Raw genomic sequence first — 20779 nt, forward strand, 5'->3', positions numbered from 1 at the left:
ACCTACCGGTACTGTCAAAGTCTTTTTTCTTCAAATAGTCAAAAAAGTTTTTATCTTTCTTTTCAGGTTATTCCCAATCAGATGTAGAAGGCAGTGACACAACTCTGCGTATAGATGAAGTAGATGGGGATGATACAGCTTGGATATACATGCAGCACAATCAGATCCTTAAAGCGGAGGTGTTTGAGGGTGAACAGAGACACTTCATTACTAATATCAATATTGACTTAGGTGAGGATGCTACACTACATGTACCCCTCAACATGACAGTTAGTGGCTGTACAGTCAACCTTAAAGGCAAGGTCACCTTCAATAATCTTATTGTGGAAAACGGGGGTAGAGTTATCCTGGAACCAACATCAATGACTGCCAAGTATTCTGGTGGAGTATATGACACAAGTGCTTCACAAGCAGGAGTTTACTCTCTTGGATATGTCGGTCTGAAGTATGGTTCAACTTTTTCTCCCTCAGGTGGGCTCCAGCTGATAGTGGTTACCATGGATATAAAGAGATACATTGTCCTTTATTCAGATTTTGTAGATCTGAAAATAGCCACTTTTACCATGGAAAGAGGAGCAGAATTGAATGTAGTGGGCAAAGCATTAGAGAGTGAAGCTCCATCTTCTGCACATGGTGCCTATAACAATGGTGGTTCTTTCGCCAGTGAGGGAGGTGTTGGTAATAACCATAACATGGACACAACCTCAATGCCTTATGGTTCAATATATAATTCTGTTCTACGAGGATCTAAAGGAGGAAATGGAGGTCAAGGTGGAGGCTATATCTCTGTACAGACAGGAACTTTTACTCTTGATGGAATACTTAGGGCCAGTGGATCCTCATCTACCAGTGGTGGTGGTGGCAGTGGTGGGAGTGTTTATGTATCCTGCACTGATCTGTTGAAAGGGTTTGGACAGATGGAAAGCAGTGGAGGTGACACAAGTAGTTTCTTAGCTGGAGGAGGTAGCGGTGGAAGGATAGCAGTCTATGCTGAGGAAGATCTATTTACTGGTGTAGGAACATACAGAGCTAAAGGTGGTGCATCACCAGCAACTAATGGCCGAGGTGGCCCTGGTTCAATTTATACAAAGACAGGCAGTAGAAAAAATGAATATGAAACTCTCACTGTAGATAATGAGAATGAACAGACAGTGCATTATCTGACATTAAATGAAAATGAAACTGCTATACTTTTTGACCTTCTAAACATTGAGAGCTATGCCAAGTTACAAGTGATTGATGATGGAAAGAATCGATATCTAAATGTGAAGAGTGTTAATGGAGATGGAACTGGTTTAATTAGGATGAGACAGAATCAAACTGGAACACTTGAACGATTCTCTGTAGATGTTTTAATCTCTAAACTTGAAATTAATCTTGAGCTCCATAATGGTGGGGAATTTATACTCTCAGAAACAACAACAATTTTGGGAAAAGGAACAACTGCTCTTGACTTGGATGGAATTATGAGAGGAGCACTGAACCTTATACTTGGCACAGGAAGACATATGAGATTTGGATCAAATGCCTGGATTATTCCAATGAAAGCAACTGAGCTCTCGTCACAAGCCAGAGTATCTTTTGCTCTCCTTCAGCTTGACCCAGGAAGCTCTATAGACTATGATGATAACACAGGTGCTGAAATGTTAGTTGGAACACTCAATGCAAAATTCAAGTCAAGTATCACTGCAGACTACTTCAACATTGCTTGTTCTCACCTTAATGTTGAACTTGAAGCGAAATTGTCTGCAGCCAGTACTGACCGATCTGGATCAGAAAAAATAGATATTGAAAATGGTAAAGCCATTGGTGACAAAGGAGGTGCTGGTCATGGAGGGGTAGGTGGAGGTTCACAGTCAGTTGCTGGTGACTCCTATGGTTCATTGTACAAACCAGTTGATGCAGGAAGCAGACCAAACCCATCAGGTGGTAAAGGTGGAGGCAAAGTATATCTGAAAGTAGCATTGTCGGTGATAAATGATGGTGAAATATCTGTAAATGGAAGCAGTTCTAATCTTGGTGGTGGCAGCGGTGGGAGTATCTGGATTGAGACATATTTCATTGAAGGATATGGTGTCTTTTCAACTGTTGGAGGTGATGGAAGTGTAACCTATGGAGCAGGTTCAGCAGGCCGTATTTCTGTTAACTCTAGCAAAGTAATAGAGTATGAGGGTGAATATCTTGTTTATGGAGGTGCTGCTGGCTCTGATCTCCTCTGTGCAGGTGGAGGAACAGTTTACTTAGAGGACATCAGAAAAGGTGTTGCCTACAGGAGACTTATGCTTGACAATTTTGATAGACCTCTAGAAAAATATTCAACTATAGATGAAGCTACCCAAACTGAATTTTATTTTGATGAGGTTCACATAATGAGAAAAGCATCTCTTCAAGTTAGAGACAAAGGCATTGACATGTTCATGGATATCAGAAAGTTATATGGAGATAGGAGTGGACTGCTTCATCTACACAACAAACACCAGTTTATTGTTGAATATGAGCAAGGAATAAGACAAGCTCTAACATCTGGAGTCAACTTCATCATTGATGACGGTGGTGAAATTATCCTACCTGCAATATCCTACATCTATGGTAAAGGTGTATCAATGACAGGATACACAGAGTCTCGGTCTGTTCAGATCTATGGCAGGTTCACTGGTGTTGCTGATTTAATCCTCGGATTTGAGACACTTCTTTATATCGGACAAAATGGACATACTGCTATGCTAGGGAGTGGAACATACACTGAAAAGGGAAGAACATACTTTTACAAAAATGATGATGGTACAACAACTTTTGGCACAGTTGACCTAAGAGCATTTTCAACTATACTGTATGCACCGGATAAGCCAATGCTCAGCAACATTGGTAGAGTTGATTGCCGCTATAAAGCTACAATTTCTGCAGAAAGCATTTACCTCAACATAACAACCATCAACATTGAAGCAGGGTCAAAGGTTACTACATCTGCTAATTATAGACCATTGGATACCCTTGATGAAGCAAATGGGTCTGGACTCAGTGTAAGTACATCTGATGTTTCAACAGGTGGTGGTCATGCCAGTAAAGGTGGAGCTTTGTACAACCAGGCTGACAAGACCTCAATTAGAGAAGGAGGTGGTTATTATGGAAGTATGTATATGCCAGATCTTAGAGGAAGTCGTGGTGGTAGTAGTTTGAATTCTCCAGGAGGTAAAGGAGGTGGTGTAATTGACCTGAAGGTGGCCAAACATTTGTTGGTTGATGGTGAATTATCATCAGATGGATCTGATGGTGGAACTTTGGCTGGTGGTGGAAGTGGAGGTAGTATCTATACAGAATCTTACAATCTGGAGGGGCATGGTGTTGTCAGTGTCAATGGAGGGAATGGTGGCTCTGGTGGAGCTGGAGGTAGAATAAGCATCCATCTTGAGACGGAAATTTACTTTCATGGTAGCTATGACAACCTTGGAGGCTCTGGAAGAAATGGATATCTCTCAGATGGTGGACCAGCCACTGTTTACATCAAGGATACTAGGAATGGACGGAGCTATGAACAACTTCACCTTGACAATAACAAGAGAACATGGGACCACTATGTAGTTCTTGATGAGCAAGGTAAAACAGATTATTACTTTGATGAATTACACCTTTTCAAAAATGTCACCCTACAGCTTAAAGAAGATGGAATTAACAGAAGACTTACTGTCATCAAAGTGGAAGGTGATAAGAGTGCCAGATACCATGGAAGGAAAAATCATGTTGCCTATTTAGAGGAGTATAGGAGTTTGATGAAAACACCAATTAATCTGTGGATAGATGAAGGTTCTGTAGTCTATTTGTCACCACTTGTCTATATTCTGGGTCAAGGTGAAATAGCTTTCAGATGGTATGGTGAGATTGTTGGTGTCAGGCATTTGAGAATTGTCCCAGGAAGGAAGATCAATATAGGACAGATGGCTAGGACCAGTTTTCTGGACAGTGGTGTGTACAAACAGGGTATTGCTGGATGGTTTAGATTTGCCAGCTTAGAAGAAGGGGCAGAGGCTGTGATGGAACTACCATCTCCAATGGAGCTTAAGCTCACTGTTGGATTTCTGGTAAGTTTTTTTCAATAGTACAAGTGTACATATGTTTTTAGTTCTGTCTCTTAGTGTGAATAAAGGTTCATAAGTTGAAAGGTCTGAAACTTAATTCATTCCATATAAATGTTATTATATCCCCTGCTTGCAAAGTGTGAGGTATATAGTGATCATGCTGTCCCCACCCTATTCATCTGTCCCCTGTTCTAATCCCTCACCTCCTCTCAAGCTCCTTAGTAGAAATTGATGAAACTTTTACACATTTTTTATCACATGATGCCATTGTGCACCTTCTATTTTTTTCCCAATTTTTATTTTATTACTCAAGGGATTTCCTATATGGTCTCTAGGGAAGGGAGAGGGGGTATCACTAAGTGAGCTCTGCTTACAGATTTTTTACTTTATTTAGTGACATTCAGGTACCAGATTGGAACAAAATAGTAAGAACTAGGAAATAAAGAAAATGAAACCTAATTACTTGACTTATTTTTTAAGTACTTCTCCAATAATCTGGCAATTTGTGTACAAAATGTGGCACATGAAGAAAAAATACACAGAGATTTTATTGCATTATCCAAGTACTTATACCTCATAACTTCAAGAAATTACTGTTAAAGTGTAAAGTTTGCCTTTTTAGGATATTGATAGGTCAAATTTAGTTGAAATGCACTAAGGAAAAATGGCAGGAAAATTTTCCTGAACTTTTTCCTTATATAAGCAGTCAAAAAATATCTACGTCACTAATGCTTCAGGATAAATTTAAATAGCTTTTCAGTTGTTTTCTAGATGTATTTAAATATGTTTGAGGCAAAGAAGACCAAATTGAGAAAAATGATGTACCACTCATTGCCTGATTCATACACAGAATGGTACTTAAATTCCTAGATCAGTTACTTGTCTTTTTAAAGTTATATAAAAAAATCTTTCTTTGGAATATTATTTGTTTTTAAGTTTCAATATTAAGCACATAAAATGACAGATTTATTTAAGTTTTATTGTCTTCAATTTTAGGACATAAAGTACAGTGCTTTGTTCAAAGCTGATACATTTATGATACAAGCAACAGATTTCTACCTTGAGCCATTAGCCAGCTTCCAGTGTATAGCCACAGCACCACTGGGTGGTCCAGGGACACCTTTGGTAAATGCTGCGGGAGCTGGACATGCCACTATTGGTGGAGGTTGTAAGTACCATTAATGATACATTGTCTACTGTTAAGTTGGTTATCTTGTGTGCTTAACATTGTTTTATGTGTAGGTTAGAAAAATATCCAAGTGTCAGTGAAAAGGTGGCATTAAATAGGAGAAATCCTAGGGAAAAAAGTTAGAAAACACATAATTGCAGACAACCAAATTAAAAAACACTCAAACACAAGCAGCACAAACTCCACCAGAAAAAAAAAAAAAACTATGTTAACTTGGTGTTTATTCTGTAATCCAACTTATTTTTGTGAGAACTTTTTGTAGCTTATTTGGCAGGCAAAAAATTAACGGATAAAATCAGTGCTTTAAAAGAGTAATCAAGGGAACCGAGTTATAGCAGTAATCAAAAGAATGTAATCCAGGGACAAAGACCAGACATGGAAAACAGACATACACAACAAAGAACATAAAGTAACTAAAATCATACATACAAAGTAACACAAGCAAATGAGCAATTCGGACTCCACTAAAAACTGGGAGCATGGACTAGGTGCACCGGTAGGGTAAGCATCTGCTGCTTTTCTAGAAACACCTGCCGAGTTGCTCATAAAAAGTCAAGTCCAGGGTAGACAAACGAGGAAAGGAAAACTATGCTCCGTTGAATAAATCAGTTTTCATGGTGCAGATGGATTTAAAGAATGAAATAAAGAAGGAAGAAGTGTATTTAAAGAATACCCTCAGTATGGATTACATTATCCTCGGAGTTGTGAGATACAATAGCAATATTGAATTGCCTTTTGATATCGTTATTTATATTTGAAATAGAGGATTTTTATCTAAATTTGATTGTGAATAATTTGAAAATTAAAAATGGGTTGCATTCACAGCCCCAGGACAATCAAGTAATGGTGGAGCCGCCTATGGATCATTGTATAAACCAAATGAGACAGGAAGTCAGGGAGGAAGTAGTACTAGTGGTGATCCAGGAGGTAGAGGTGGTGGCAAGGCTTACATTACAGTGGGAGCTGTAATGATTACAGATGGTAAAATTGAAGCTGATGGAGGAGATGCCAGTAATGGTGCTGGTGGTGGTAGTGGTGGCTCCATCTGCATTATTACAGGTATTGAAATTTCTGCCTACATTATTTTTGCTGTAATTGCAATGATATTTTGTCTTATTTGTATTATTTTATATTTGGCAAGCATTTATATGATGGTTGAAATAAATGTCATTGAAGTCATCTGGAAATGGTAAAAAAAAATTTTGGCTTTGATAAGTTAAGTTACATTGCCTAACCAATGCTGATTGAAACTCTTGTAATAACTGAGAATTTTTATACAGATCATAACTTGCTGGTAAAACAAGAATTTCAGAATGTGCTTAAAGTTTTCATACCTTGAAATGATATCTAAGCGTGTTTAAAAAAATCATGCAGCTGATAACAATTATAATCATTGAAATTGTGTCTTTATGAAAAAGTTTTAGTGGTAAAAAAGATTCATAGGATAAAAGTAATCATGTATTTTTTGTTTTTTGAAATGTATGCTTTCATAGTTATGCAAAACTGACATGAAAGAAAACAAAACTTATTTAAAGCAATTTAATATATACAAGGTAGACTGATGTAGCAGTAACATATGTTTTTTTAAGGTTCATTCAGAGGACATGGTAAACTATCAGCTATTGGTGGTAAAGGACATGATACATCAGGAGGAGGAGCAGGAGGTAGAATTGCTGTTCACAGTTCACTTGACAATGAATATGGAGGTCAATTACTAGCTTATGGAGAAAAGGGCTCCACTTCTGGAGACAGGGGTGGTCCTGGGACTGTGTTTGTTGAGGACAAAACAGGCCTCTTTACATACCAGAGTAGACTATACCTTGACGGGAAGGACTTGTTCCCTCCAAAACCTGTGATTGTGAATGAAAGAAATCCAAGGATAGTTGCCAATGGTGATGATATTGATAATGATGCTGATCTTAATTTTGACCATCTGATGCTTAACAATAAGGTAGAGTTAATAAAACAAAATTATTTGATCATCAGCAGATTTATTCGTATGGCCTTAGAAAATAGTTACTTCAAGAGCTATATTAGAACGAATTGTGTCATTTAAAATAGAATTACCAATTTTGAATTATACAATTGATAAGAAATCAACACTGAACAGACATTAAGTGAAGTGTTAGGCTTAAAGTCATGCATGTAAATATAGAATTATAGTTACTTTCAATTTTGTTAACGACAATATCATTTGGGACTTTTCAAAAATTTCAAAATTGAAATTTAGTATTATTCTGTTTATAGGTAATCTTTTATTTAAATTTTAAAGCAAAAAATCAAGTAGTGCAACCACAAACTATTGATTTGTGACTTCATTTTCATTCAAAGGCCTGGTGATATCACGATCACTCCCAATGTTTTGATGGATATTTTTAAATATCTGGCAACAAGATTAAAGAAAAAAGGTACAGATTACCATTTACAAGGAGATGTTATAAATTTGAGGCTGTTAGTATAGGACCATTTGTATAAGAATTGTGTACTTGAATAGCGGTATCAAAAATACTTCATTTCTAACTTTGTAATTTGTGTTCCAACAGGTCATGTTAGAAATAGCTGATGGAGGAGATACTATAGATATGATAAACCTTGGACTTGTCCTTGGAGACAAGTCTGGATACCTCCACATCCAGAATCTTCAGAAATTCTATGTAGAGTTTGATAAATTTGGTGTTTTGAGATCTTCCCCACCATGTAACTTTATAGTGAGGTATGGAGGTGAATTGTGGGCATCAGCTGACTTCAGACTAATTGGAAATGAGATACCGGTTCTTGATCTGGATGGGCACATTGCTGGTGTAATGAATCTGACTCTGGATGAGTCTAGGGTTGTTTATATAGCTGAGACAGCTACAAACAGTCGATGGATGGGAAGCCAGTATGTTACCTTGCCTGGAGGTACAATTCATTGATTTAAGTATTTCAGAGAGGAATCATTTCTAGCTTACAATAGAGGCTTCAAAAGTATTATTGTTATTCTCAGCTTTTGTGAAAGTCTACAATGTTTCTAATGCATTAAAAATATTCTATTTTTTAAATGTAACATGCTTCATATTTTTAAAGCCATTCCTGTGATAGAAATGATTTGTGCTATGTGTCGTTAAAAGATTTTACCAGGATTATATATCAGATGACAAAATGATTGTCATGAACTTCAGTAATAGCTTTTTAGGTGTTAAATATGGATATTGCTTTTAGGTACCCTTGGATTTGGTCATCTATCAATGGAAGCCAAGGCAGAAATCATCCATGAGACAGTCCTGGATCTAGAGGTCTCTGATTTAATGATGAGGTATGATTCCCACATCACTGCTGATAACATCACTATAGCAGCTGGTAAATTACACATGGAAGGAGAGGCTAAACTGAATACAACAGGAAGGAGTGTTGTATGGGCATCACCAGGGGATGGAGTGGTGGACAGTAGTGGAGCAGGAGTTGGAGGCAGCCATGGTGGATATGGTGGTGGTCATGTTCAAACTAACTATTCTACAAGTATGTAAAAGGAAAGGAGGAAACAAAATAATTGTAGAGGATTGAGCTTATTTATGACTACTGGTGTAAGCACAAATCTAGTTTTTTTATGAACTTTAGGGGCCTATGAACTTGGACAATATTCAACAAGTACAAAAAGGTATCTGTCAAAACAAATTGGTTTGTAGTATAGAGGAAAATGAATATGGTAAAATATTTTCATAATTTAGCTTTGATAAACAAAGTCTGTTTGAATTGATTACTTTAGACGATTTGAAAGATTTGAAAACCTAAAGATTTTTTTTAAATTACATACTCTCTTGTTTTATGCTTCTTCATTTAAGGTACTTGCAAAATTTTGCTCTTCTGTTTATACAGGCAGTTGCTATGGATCCTACAAGAAACCTGTACATCCTGGCAGTAAAGGAGGCGGTAACTCAGGAGGCCAAGGAGGAGGTGTTATTGACATAGATGTAGCTAGATACCTTCACCTGGATGGAATTCTGATGAGTCTGGGTAACAATGCCACAAATGACAACAGTGGTGGTGGCAGCGGTGGGAGCATTCACATTGTGGCTGTAAACTTCTCTGGACATGGTCTAGCAACCACAGAGGGTGGCTATGGGCACAACCTTGGACATGGTGGAGGTGGAGGCAGGATAGCTGCTCACGTTTCATGGTTCAGAGAGTATACTGGAGAATACAAGACTTATGGTGGCCATGGTGGTTCAGGAAGAACTGATGATGACAAAAATGGTGCAGCAGGAACTATCTATTTTACCGACTCCAACAGTCAAGGTCTAAATGCAAAGGAACTTGTTAATACAACAGAAGGCCTAGTTTACAAAGATGGTTTTGTCAAGTTGTACATTGACAATGACAACAGAAATCACAAAGCTCCAACCATTATAATGACTGATGATGGAATTCATGACTTTGAGTTTGATGAGTTAGAGGCTAACAACCATGCTGTGCTACAGATATATGGATCATCATCAGAACTTGTGGTACATAAATTCAGTGGAGATAGGACTGGGCTGATGCATATATTGGAAGGACAAGTCATTCATGTAGAATACAAAGAATCTACAACAGGGTATACAGTAGCTCCAGTAAGCTATAAAGTTGAGAAAGGAACAGAAATTGTCCTACCATCCACAGTCATTATGCTAGGAACCAGAAGTGAACTCCATGGTCTAATGACAAATGTACAAAATCTTACCATTGCTGAGGGTGCTGATGTAGAATTTTATTCTACTTCTCAAACAGCACTGAGAGAAAATGGATCATACATACACATGACAAAACCAGGCAACATCAGCCTGACTATATTCACAGTCCAGAGAGGATCTGTTGCTAGGTTTACAGAAACAGAGGCAAATTTAGTGTTGCAGCTGATCAAGTTCCATATTATGTTCCAGGGCAGAGTTTATATGACTGATGGTACCATCTTCTCAGCAGAGGGTGTAGTAGAAAGTGAAGGTTTTCTGTACCTAGACTACATGGGATATGGATCTGAAACAGGACCTGGAAACGGAACAACAGAGGGACCATTGGGTTATGGAGCAGCCCATGGTGGACATGGTGGAGCTCCCAAACCAAACACTGGTGGCATTCCCTATGATTCTGTCTATGTACCTAAACATGAAGGAAGTGGTGGTGGTAATGGTAAAGGGAGAGGAGGCAGAGGTGGAGGTTATCTTGTATGGAGGGTCGGAACTCATCTGTGGATTGATGGTGAGGTAACCATGCAGGGAGAGAATGGGCAAGGTCTGAATGCTGGTGGTGGCAGCGGTGGTGCTATTGTTATTGAGACTCTAAACTTCACTGGATATGGTCATGTTGATTGTAGTGGAGGAAATGGATCAAGCACAGGAAAGGGAGGAGGAGGTAGTGGAGGTAGAATTGGCATTCTCATTCACTTTGACAGAAGATTTGCTGGCCTTTTGAATGCTTATGGTGGTCATGGATCAGGAGGAATGGAGTCAGGTGCTGCTGGTACTGTGTATATTGAAGAAACAAACAGGGGACCAGACTATGAGGATATCAAATATGACAAAGTACTGAATGAGACCAATAGGGTTGGTAATCATCGTAGAATTTTGATTGACAACAACCATACTGACAAACATCTTTATGTTAATCATGGAGAACCTTGGCTGTATTCAAGTGTTACTGAAGGGGCTACCACTAATTATGCTTTTGATGAAATGGATCTTCGAGGCCATGCTAATGTAATCTTTGACTACCCACCGTCTGGTGAAGGTGTTGAAGTTATTGTCCATGAAATGCAGGGTGACTTGACTGGATTGATTCATGTAAGGCAGAAACAAATCCTTTATGTTGAAGTATTCGAATCTGTTTCAAATGAAACTTATGCTCCTGTCAGTTTCAAAATTGATGCCAAGTCTGAAGTTCAGTTCCCAGAAATTGTAAACCTGGTTGGTCGAAGAAATTGGTTTGCCGGTCTGATCACAGGCATTGAAGAGTTGTTGATCCGTAGAGGTGCAGATGTTTTATTCTTCTCTACTGGCCATACTGCTCTCCTTACCAATGGTACAAGATACAGAATGACTACAGAAGGAAATTTTGAGTGGGCCATTTTGAAAGTGATGAGAAATTCAATAGCTAACTTTATTCAAATTACTAATCCATTGTCAATAACAGTTGCAAAATTCTATGTCAAGTATGAAGGGCTTCTGTTGATGAACCTTGCCCTTATTAGGTCTAGCTATGGTAGTGTGGAAGCTGAAGGAAAGTTAAACCTTGATGCTGTTGGTAATCCAGCTGAAAGCGGTCGTGGTGCTGGTTGGACAGTTTCAGGGAAGGGTTGTGGAGCAGGTCATGGGGGTTGGGGTGGTGGGCCATCCCCAGATTTTGGTGGAGTTCCTTACAATTCTGTCTTTAAACCTGGAAATGGCACAGCCTATCCCACAATGGAGTACACAGGCAGTGGTGGAGGTAATGGTGGGGGTACAGGTGGGACTGGAGGGGGATTCTTGGTGTGGGAAATTGGAGATCTTCTTGAACTGAATGGAATCTTGACTTTGAATGGTGGTGATGGTCAGTCAAGCCATGCTGGTGGGGGTAGTGGAGGTAGTTTGTTGATAACTGCCCTTAACATGTCAGGACATGGGGACATCTACGTTGCTGGTGGTAATGGTGTTGGTGATGGCTATGGTGGTTCTGGGGGTAGAGTTGGTGTTCACTGTGAATGGAGATATTCATTTGGAGGAACATACCATAACTATGGTGGAAATGGTGGTGGGACATTCGAGTCTGCTAAAGTAGGTGCTTCAGGAACAACATTCATACAGGAGAATACTCGACCACTTGCTTACAGAAAGAAAAAATATAATTCAGTTTACAACATGACCTATTTTGATGTTGATCATAAATACTTGCATACAGACAATCGTGGGAAGTATAGTCCAGCAGAAACATTGATTATGGAGAATTACAAATACAACTATGTGTTTAATGAAACAGAGCTCACAGGAAGTACTAGACTTAAAATTTACCATCCTAGCAATGCTACCAGAGTTGATGTGGATATTCTAAGATTCATTGGTGACAAGACCGGAGTACTAATAATTCAGAATGATCAACATGTGGTTGTTGAAATCACAGAGGCTATATTCAACAGAACTGAAGCACCTTGTGGTTTTGACTTGAGAGCTGGTGGTGAGATTTACTTGCCTGCAGAAACCCACTTGCTTGGAGCAGATAGTACATTTGCTGGTTTGATAACTGGTGTGGCCAATTTATTTGTTGAAGATGCCACAGACATTGAATTCCACTCAACTGCATACACTGCACTGGTTGAAAATGGCACATACTACAATGTGAAAGAGGAAGGAAACTTTGCTTGGGACACATTTACAGTTAAGAATGGAGGAACTGTTGGCTTTTTGAAAATCACCAAAGCTATGCACATTTGGAACAGTGAAACTAGGGTAAAGTATGGTGCCAACCTGTATATGAATGATGCCATCATAGATTCATCTTATGCTTGGATTGAGAGTCGGGGAATTTTACATCTGAATGGTCATGGACATAAGCCAGAGGAAGGATTAGGTGCAGGAAGAACTATAAGTAGCCAAGGTTATGGTGCTAGCCATGGTGGTTATGGTGGTGGGTCCAATCCATCCTTACCAACAGAACCTTACAATTCAGTATATGACCCTGCAATATTTGGCAGTGGTGGAGGTAATGGGAGTGGAGTAGGTGGCAATGGAGGTGGGCTGCTTCTATGGAATATCAGTCAAAGGATGGAACTGAATGGTTTACTTGCTCTACAAGGCAATAATGGGCAATCTGGCAACAGTGGTGGTGGTAGTGGTGGAAGTATCAACATGTTTACCACAAACTTTACAGGACATGGGGAAATCAATGTTAGAGGAGGAAATGGTTCTGGTTCAACAGGTGGAGGGGGTTCAGGAGGCAGAATTGGTGTTCACTGTAGATACAGGTACAGCTATGGAGGAAAGTTCACCAACCATGGTGGTGATGGTGGCAGTGCAGCAGAACTGACTCATGGTGGAGCAGCTGGAACTACTTTTGTCGAAAACAACTTCAGACCTTTAGAGTACAGAATACTGAAGTACATGAAAGGTACAAATAATACCTACCTTCAAGTTGATCACCGTTATCTTCACATTGACAATGATGGTAACTTGGTCTCTGTCCCAACAGTAATTATGGTAAATGAAACAACTGACTATGAATTTGATGAGGTTGAAATAGCAGGATTTGCAAGAGTAATAATTTACCATCCTAATAAACCTGTTCAAATCATTATCCATAGGTTTATTGGTGATCGTACAGGACAGCTGCATCTAAGAAGTCACCAAAAAGCGATTGTTGAATATGTTGAATCTATCAGAAATGTCACTGAGGCACCAGTGAGCTACATTATTGACTATGGAAGTGAAATTGTGTTCCCAACAGAAGTTCACATGCAGGGCATCAATACAATAATAGATGGATTGATGACAGGGGTCCACCATTTCTACATTGAGGATGGCACTGTTGTCAGTGTATCATCAACCTCTCAAACTGCACTACTTGATAATGGAACATATGTTTTTGTCTCAGAGGAAGGCGATTTCGCACTACCAACCATCAACATCAAGAAACTTGGAACTTTAGAGTTCAGAAAAATTTTGACAGATTTCACTATTACAGCATCCTTTATGGAGGTAAAATACCAAGGAACAGTACTTATGAATCATGGTTACATGGATCTAGGGGCCTTTGACATTGAACCAGAGGGAGAATTGAACCTTGATGGTAGAGGCCATGGCCCAAGTACAGGGCCAGGAGTAGGTAGTGGCTATGCTGGCGGTAGTTATGGAGGTGTTGGAGGAGGGTCTGATGACTCTCACCCATATGGATCTGTGTTTTCACCTATGGACCTTGGCAGTGGAGGAGCTGGATCTAACAGTGGATCAGGTGGAGGTTTCCTCAAAATGATGGTTGGTAGAAATATCCACATTGATGGTGAGATCAGTTCAGGGGGTTCAAGTGCTACCAGCTCTTCTGCTGGTGGCGGTAGTGGAGGGAGCATATTCATCACAGCATACAACATTTCTGGTCATGGAACTATCAATGTAAATGGTGGGAAAGGTTTTGGCTCAGGAGGTGGAGGTAGTGGAGGCCGTATTGCATTACATGTTGGATTTTTCAATTTGTATGGAGGCAGGTATCTATCACATGGTGGTACAGGGTCATCAGTTGGAGGTCCAGGTACTATCTACAAGTATGAGTCACAGAGAGGACCACAGTACAGAGAACTGAAATACAACCCCAGACTCAACAGGACAATGATTGAACCAGAACATTCTAAACTACTTGTGGACAATGGAGCATTGAACACCATAAATCCAGCCATGGTGATGGAAAACAATAGTATTTATTATGAATTCAATGAAGTTGAAGTAGAGGGCTACTCATATATTCATTTCTACCATCCACATGGTGTAGATAATGTGACAGTTTTGATTCATGAGCTTACTGGGAACAAAAAGGGAATGGTCAGAGTGCAGTCCAGACAACAAGTCATTGTTCACTTTGTTGAATCAACCCACACCTACCTTGATGCTCCATGTGGTCTCCATGTTGATGTGGGTGGAGAACTTGTATTACCAACTGAATTTATTCTTACCACTGAAAAGTTCATTCTTAGTGGTAGACTTGTTGGAGTAGAAAATATCTGTATAGAGAGAAATGCAGAACTTATTCTCTCTGAACATGCTCACACAGGTGAATTGAGATCATTGGTCATGTGGTATACAGACAAATCAGTACATCCTTATACTCCAGGGGTTGTAACCATAGGAACAATTACTGTTAATAACAAAGGTCTAATCACGGTTACCATGGATCCTCTCTTCCCTACCATAACAGGAGGAAAATTTACTGTGAAAAATGGTGGCACTGTGGAAACTGACAGTTTAAAGGTCAAGTTGAATTCAACTAGGATGACTGTTGAATACGGTGGAACTGTACAAGGAGATGGACATGGATATCCTAAAGGTCAAGGTCAAGGAACAGGTAGTGACTCAACAGACTGGGCTTCAGGAGCAGGACATGGCAGTGCAGGTATGTTCTAATTATTTTGATCCAATAAAAACTTGTCGAAACCAACCCTTTTGAACTGATGGATTTGTTTAGTCAAGACAGGTATTTGCTTTACAAAGGTTCACAATATATTTTTTATTGTATGATGGGACTACATATAATGTCTGTTTAAGGCATGTTATAACCCTATTTAACAAGTAGGTAGTATATTGGAATTACCTTGTCTGTCCTTCATTCTGTCTGTCCCGTAAAATTTTCATCTCAATTATCTCGGATCCCAATGGATGGATTAGTTTCACATTTGGAGTGTGGCTTCATATAGATGGGGCATATGTTGCTCACCAATATCAACATCCTGTTTCCTGGGTCTTAGCCATTTTTCACTGTATGGAATGATAGAGAAATTTTTCGTCACAAAAATCTTGGTTCCGAATTGATTGATTTTAAATTTGGTGTGTGGCTTCATATAGATGAGGCATAGCTTTTTAGCAATTTTAGTTGCTCTCCCATGTTAACTTACTGCATAAATTGGGGATTGTATTTTGGATAAGGTAAATGAAATCAATTTGTATTTATTTCTTTTGATATAAAAATGAAATATTAATTCAATACATTTCTGTAGAAAAAAAATTATTCTAAGGAAGCTTACTATATAATATGTTTCACTAAGACAGATTTAAAATCTACAGATACTGCAAAGCCATGCAAAAAAATATATACTGCAACTGATCACATGACTGATCTAAATAAATTCAATTATATCCTACTTAATGAGATGACTTAGAACTATTGTGGCTAGAAATATCAGAATTAATATGAGTCAAACAAAGGGACAAAACATAGAATAGAATGCAACAGGACAACAAAAAATTTGGTGAAGTTACACATAGCATAATGGAAAAAAGTTGTCCACATGGAAATGACCAGCATAACGTTTTAGTTGAATTGTAACATGCATATTTGAGAAACACTTGACCTACTGTCAGTTTTTGTTGACCATACAGGGGGCCATGGGCATGACAGTGCTACAGCAGGAAGTCAGTACGGCAGTGTTATGTCGGCTACAGAACCAGGCAGTGGAGGTGGGGGATCGTATGGTGGCTCTGGTGGCAGTCATGTTACAATCAACGTTGCAGAGGTGATTATGGTTTATGGTTTGGCCATTGCATTTCTTCAAGCTGTTTTTTGATGAATTATCAATTAAGATTAAAAAAAAAAATCACTGAAGCAAGATGTAGAAACAAATGCTTTTATTCAGTATATTACTGAGAACTATGCTAAAAATTATTACCTACCGGGTAATTGATAAGATAACAGCAACATTTATCTGGTTTTGAAATGACCATATTATGTTCATTTTCACTAACATGTTCTAATTTTAATTTTATTTTAAGGAGGTAGACCTAGGGTAAGGGACATAACTCATGAAATCAGTGATATGTTTGCATCATACACAATTTCACCTAAGCCTCTCAAGCTTTCATTTGAAGCACAATAAAATGAATCCAAGTTAATTAGATGCTTACATAAGATTGATGTAAAATGCTGAATACAAACGTTCCAGTGATTTTTATGAGTTGTTTCCCTTACCCTAGGTCTACCTCCTTAACCTTTGTTATTTTGATAATTAAGAAGGTAGACCTGGCATAAGGGACATAACTCTTCAAATCAGTTATAATGTTTGTATCATATAAAATTTCATCAAAGCCTTTCAAGTTTCCCTTTGAAGCAGAATGAAACCAGTCCGGGCTACTTTGATGCTTACATTAGATTGGTATAAAATGGTAAATACAAACGTTCCAATGATTTGTAAGAGTTGTGTCCCTTACCCTAGGTCTACTAACTTAAATGGTATCAGTCTTGTATTACATATTCCTGAGCGGATGTACGTCAAAACATGCAGCTAAAAAATATAGCGCCCTCTTTTTTGCCTTTTCCTGTTTTTGTTTCTTGCCAAATGACTATCATTTGTCATCACAAGTACAGGGTAAATATCAATCTATGACACAAAAAAAAATTGTTTTTGAGAAGAAACAGTATTTTCATGAAAAATAATGCTTCAGAAAAGGGGTCTACTTTATGAACTCAAAATAAAAGTGAAAGTAGAAAAAAGTCTATTTTTAGTTTGACCTGTCCTGGTGTACCAAAGTTTGTCCCTTTTTTTTCTAAAATGGACCTAAAAATTATTTTTGACATTTCCTTATTTGAAAAACATGGTCAAGAGTTAGATTAAAACTCCTGTCTATTTTTTTAAAAAATCATGAAAATTTAAGGTATACTATAGAAGCCTATGGGGGCAAAGAATACAAGACTGAGACCAAATAGTATTTTGTAAGATATATATTTGTACATTACAGGAATTACGCCTTGATGGTACAATAAAAACTACAGGATTGAGTGGGACATCCTACCATGGTGGTTCTGGTAGTGGTGGTAGTATTATGATGACCTTGGGAAATCTTAAAGGTTATGGAACAGCATCAGCTAATGGAGGCATAAGCCATTCATGTAAGGAGGAGATCAAATGTTTTTACTTTTTTTGTCAATATATTCACTGTTTCAAAAAAAAAATAAAATTATTTGATGTTATGATATTTTATTAACTAAATGAAGTACTGTAAATACTAATGTCTTTGTTATTGCTAGTTATAAACAAGTTCACCTTAGAATAAACTTTTTATCAAATATCCAAATATTGTAAATATAAAGTATGCCCCTTTCAGGATTATAGAACCAATATGTAAATAAAAGAGGTTTGAAAACTGGAGAGTAGAATTAGATGGTTAGTTATATAGTGATCTGTATTAAAAAAAAATCAATAGAATTCAACTTTGATTAATTTTTTAACCATCCCATTATTTCACTACAAAAAGATTTTATTGAATATATTGAGTGAAGTTATCCTTAGCATAACATCATAAATAAGTTTTGGGGGAGAAGGTCATCTAAGTTATCATTACTTGTGGCAGACCCTCATTTTAAGTTTCAACTATATTATGCTGAAACGTACGGTATTTGACTTTTCAGCAAACGGTGCAGGATCAGGAGGCAGAATATCAATCTACCTATCAGAATACATGTTATTCAATGGAAACGTCATAGCGACGGGTGGGGGAGGCTCATACCCTGGTGGTCCTGGCACTGTATATGTTCAATTAACCGTAGGAGATGATGAATGGCGAGAGCTATGGATAGACAACCTGAACAGAGGCAGCATCAACACATGTTCATTCAGAACAAATATAGACAATGTATACCTTGACAATATACACCTGAACAACAGGGCATGTGCAGCTCCAACACAGGTAAAAACAAAAACAAGTTCTTCTTGATAGGTAACGAACTGTTTAGTTTTGTGGTAGGTTAGACAAAATGTATCTAGTGATTACTGTTATCTGTCCATCTAATTGTCTAATTATCTTTTGTCCCTCCACAACTTTTTCTTTACAATTTTTACTATAAGTAGTGATCACAGCCACTTGATATTTTGACAGAAACTTAAAAATGCCATATTGTTGAATTTAATTTCAGATTGAATCAACGTTTCACAGCTTTGTTTTAATATATTTTTACCATAATGTAACTGGGGTGTTGAGGGGGTATATAAAAGTGGGCTTTTTTCATTTTTTCTAGTTCAGCTAGCCATGACGTATTAATATCATTTAATTACGTGCCAGTTTTACAACATATTTTCCATTTCATAACTTGATGATGTTTAGTTTTTGTATTTACAGACTCCAATATACTATGACCACATTCATGAAGCCAATGGTCTGCTCTACATTAGTAATGGTATCACATTATACATTGCCGATAATCGCCTTCGTGATGGGCTAGGATCTAACATTTACACAGTAGAAGGGTCAAAGGTCATTTTCCCACCTACTAGCTACGTTGAACAAGTGATGACCATTAAAGGAGATGTGTATGGTCTGGAGCATTTGTACACAAGAGGAACAACAGCCTTATATTATTCTGGTTCTGCAATGGGCAACATCGGCACACCTTTGCCCGGCAAATACCATCTGTCTACCATGACAGTTCTGAACCAAGGAAAAATTCAGCTGATTGATGATGATTACACTACCAGTGAAGGACTTGATGTTTTTACTCAATATTTCCATGTTCAGCACAGCAGTACAGTGGAGGTTACATATTCAGGGTCTCTGGTTAGCTGGATTATGGATGTTGAAAAAGCTGGAATAATAACTGGAGATGGAAAAGGGTATGAAAAGGCAACTGGACCAGGTGCAGGTACTACATGCAGTAATGATGCAGGGGGTGGAGCTGCTCATGGAGGCCATGGTGGAAATGGATACAATTCATGCGGCAGTTATTGTACTGGAAGTTCCTCAACTTATGATGACAAATGTCTTCCATGGACTGCTGGTAGTGGTGGTGGTAGTTGTAGACATGGTAATGCAGGCTCAGGAGGTTCAGCATTCAGAGTTGTATCTTCAAATGCTATGTTTTTGGAAGGTCAGGTTCACATGAAAGGTATAGGGTCTGGAGCAGGAGGAGCAGGAAGTGGTGGTTCTGTGTGGATGGACAGTGAAATTATTGAAGGATGGGGAATTTTAAATGCAGATGGAGGTGATGGTGCTGGAACAGAAAGTGCATGTTCTTGTTATTTCGTTGACTGTTGTCGTAGGCATTACAGGGCTGGTGGTGGTGGGGGTAGGATTAGGACTTTCACTGGTAACTATACACATAAGGTTCTGAAATTCCAACGGTCTGTATCTGGAGGAAATGGAATAAGTCCAGCAACAGATGGAAGTAGCGGTACATTATGTGAAGCTAGTGCCAACCTTTGCAATGGTCGTGGAACTTTCTTATCAGGATCATGCACATGTAATTCTGGTTTTGTTGGCAGTGATTGTCAATATTATTGTGATCCAACTACAACCTGTTCTGGCCATGGCACATGTTCTCAATGGGGCACATGTCAGTGTGATAGTAACTATGTCGGTCATAGATGTGACAGCCAATGTCATGCCAACACAACCTGTTCCGGACATGGGACTTGTACATCTATAGGCACCTGTATTTGTGACCCCTGTTACCATGGAGATGACTGTTCAAAGACATGCAATGGCCAAGGTCAATGTGTAGGAGGTGAATGTCAATGTGATGACTGCCATCTTGGAAGGTTCTGTGAATCAGAATGTAATGATCATGGTAGTTGTAACTCCCTTGGGACATGTACCTGTACAGATAATTGGCAAGAAGATAAATGTACCCGTCCTGGATGCCCATCTAAAACATCTGATGAGTGTTCTGGCCATGGTATCTGTATGGCTGGTAGTGGGAAATGTTACTGTGAACCTGGATGGGCAGGTAAATCTTAAAGTTAGAAAGCATATCAAATTATATCAAAAGATATTGTTATTTTACCCAAGGGATTTTTTGTGGTTGTTGCTACCAATGGGAAAATGAATTGATACATGATGCAGATAAA

The 20779-nt window shown here is 38.4% G+C and overlaps 1 protein-coding gene across 1 annotated transcript in view; it reads left to right on the top strand.

Moving 5' to 3' along the window:
- The window catches only part of LOC148627958 (uncharacterized), a 166940-nt gene that overhangs the window by 109652 nt on the left and 36509 nt on the right, over positions 1–20779 (top strand). Inside the window, exons 80-90 of the mRNA XM_088582284.1 lie at positions 67–4076; positions 5070–5241; positions 6088–6321; positions 6852–7213; positions 7806–8163; positions 8464–8760; positions 9118–15342; positions 16326–16459; positions 17679–17829; positions 18349–18626; positions 19056–20658. Of these exons, the coding sequence (XP_088438410.1) occupies positions 67–4076; positions 5070–5241; positions 6088–6321; positions 6852–7213; positions 7806–8163; positions 8464–8760; positions 9118–15342; positions 16326–16459; positions 17679–17829; positions 18349–18626; positions 19056–20658 (13824 nt within the window). The remainder of the gene's footprint in view (positions 1–66; positions 4077–5069; positions 5242–6087; positions 6322–6851; positions 7214–7805; positions 8164–8463; positions 8761–9117; positions 15343–16325; positions 16460–17678; positions 17830–18348; positions 18627–19055; positions 20659–20779) is intronic.

The sequence above is a fragment of the Perna viridis genome, chromosome 1 (genome assembly GCF_037379345.1).
Source record: "Perna viridis isolate PV_CMFRI_1.1 ecotype Kerala chromosome 1, ASM3737934v1, whole genome shotgun sequence".
NCBI lineage: Eukaryota > Metazoa > Mollusca > Bivalvia > Mytilida > Mytilidae > Perna > Perna viridis.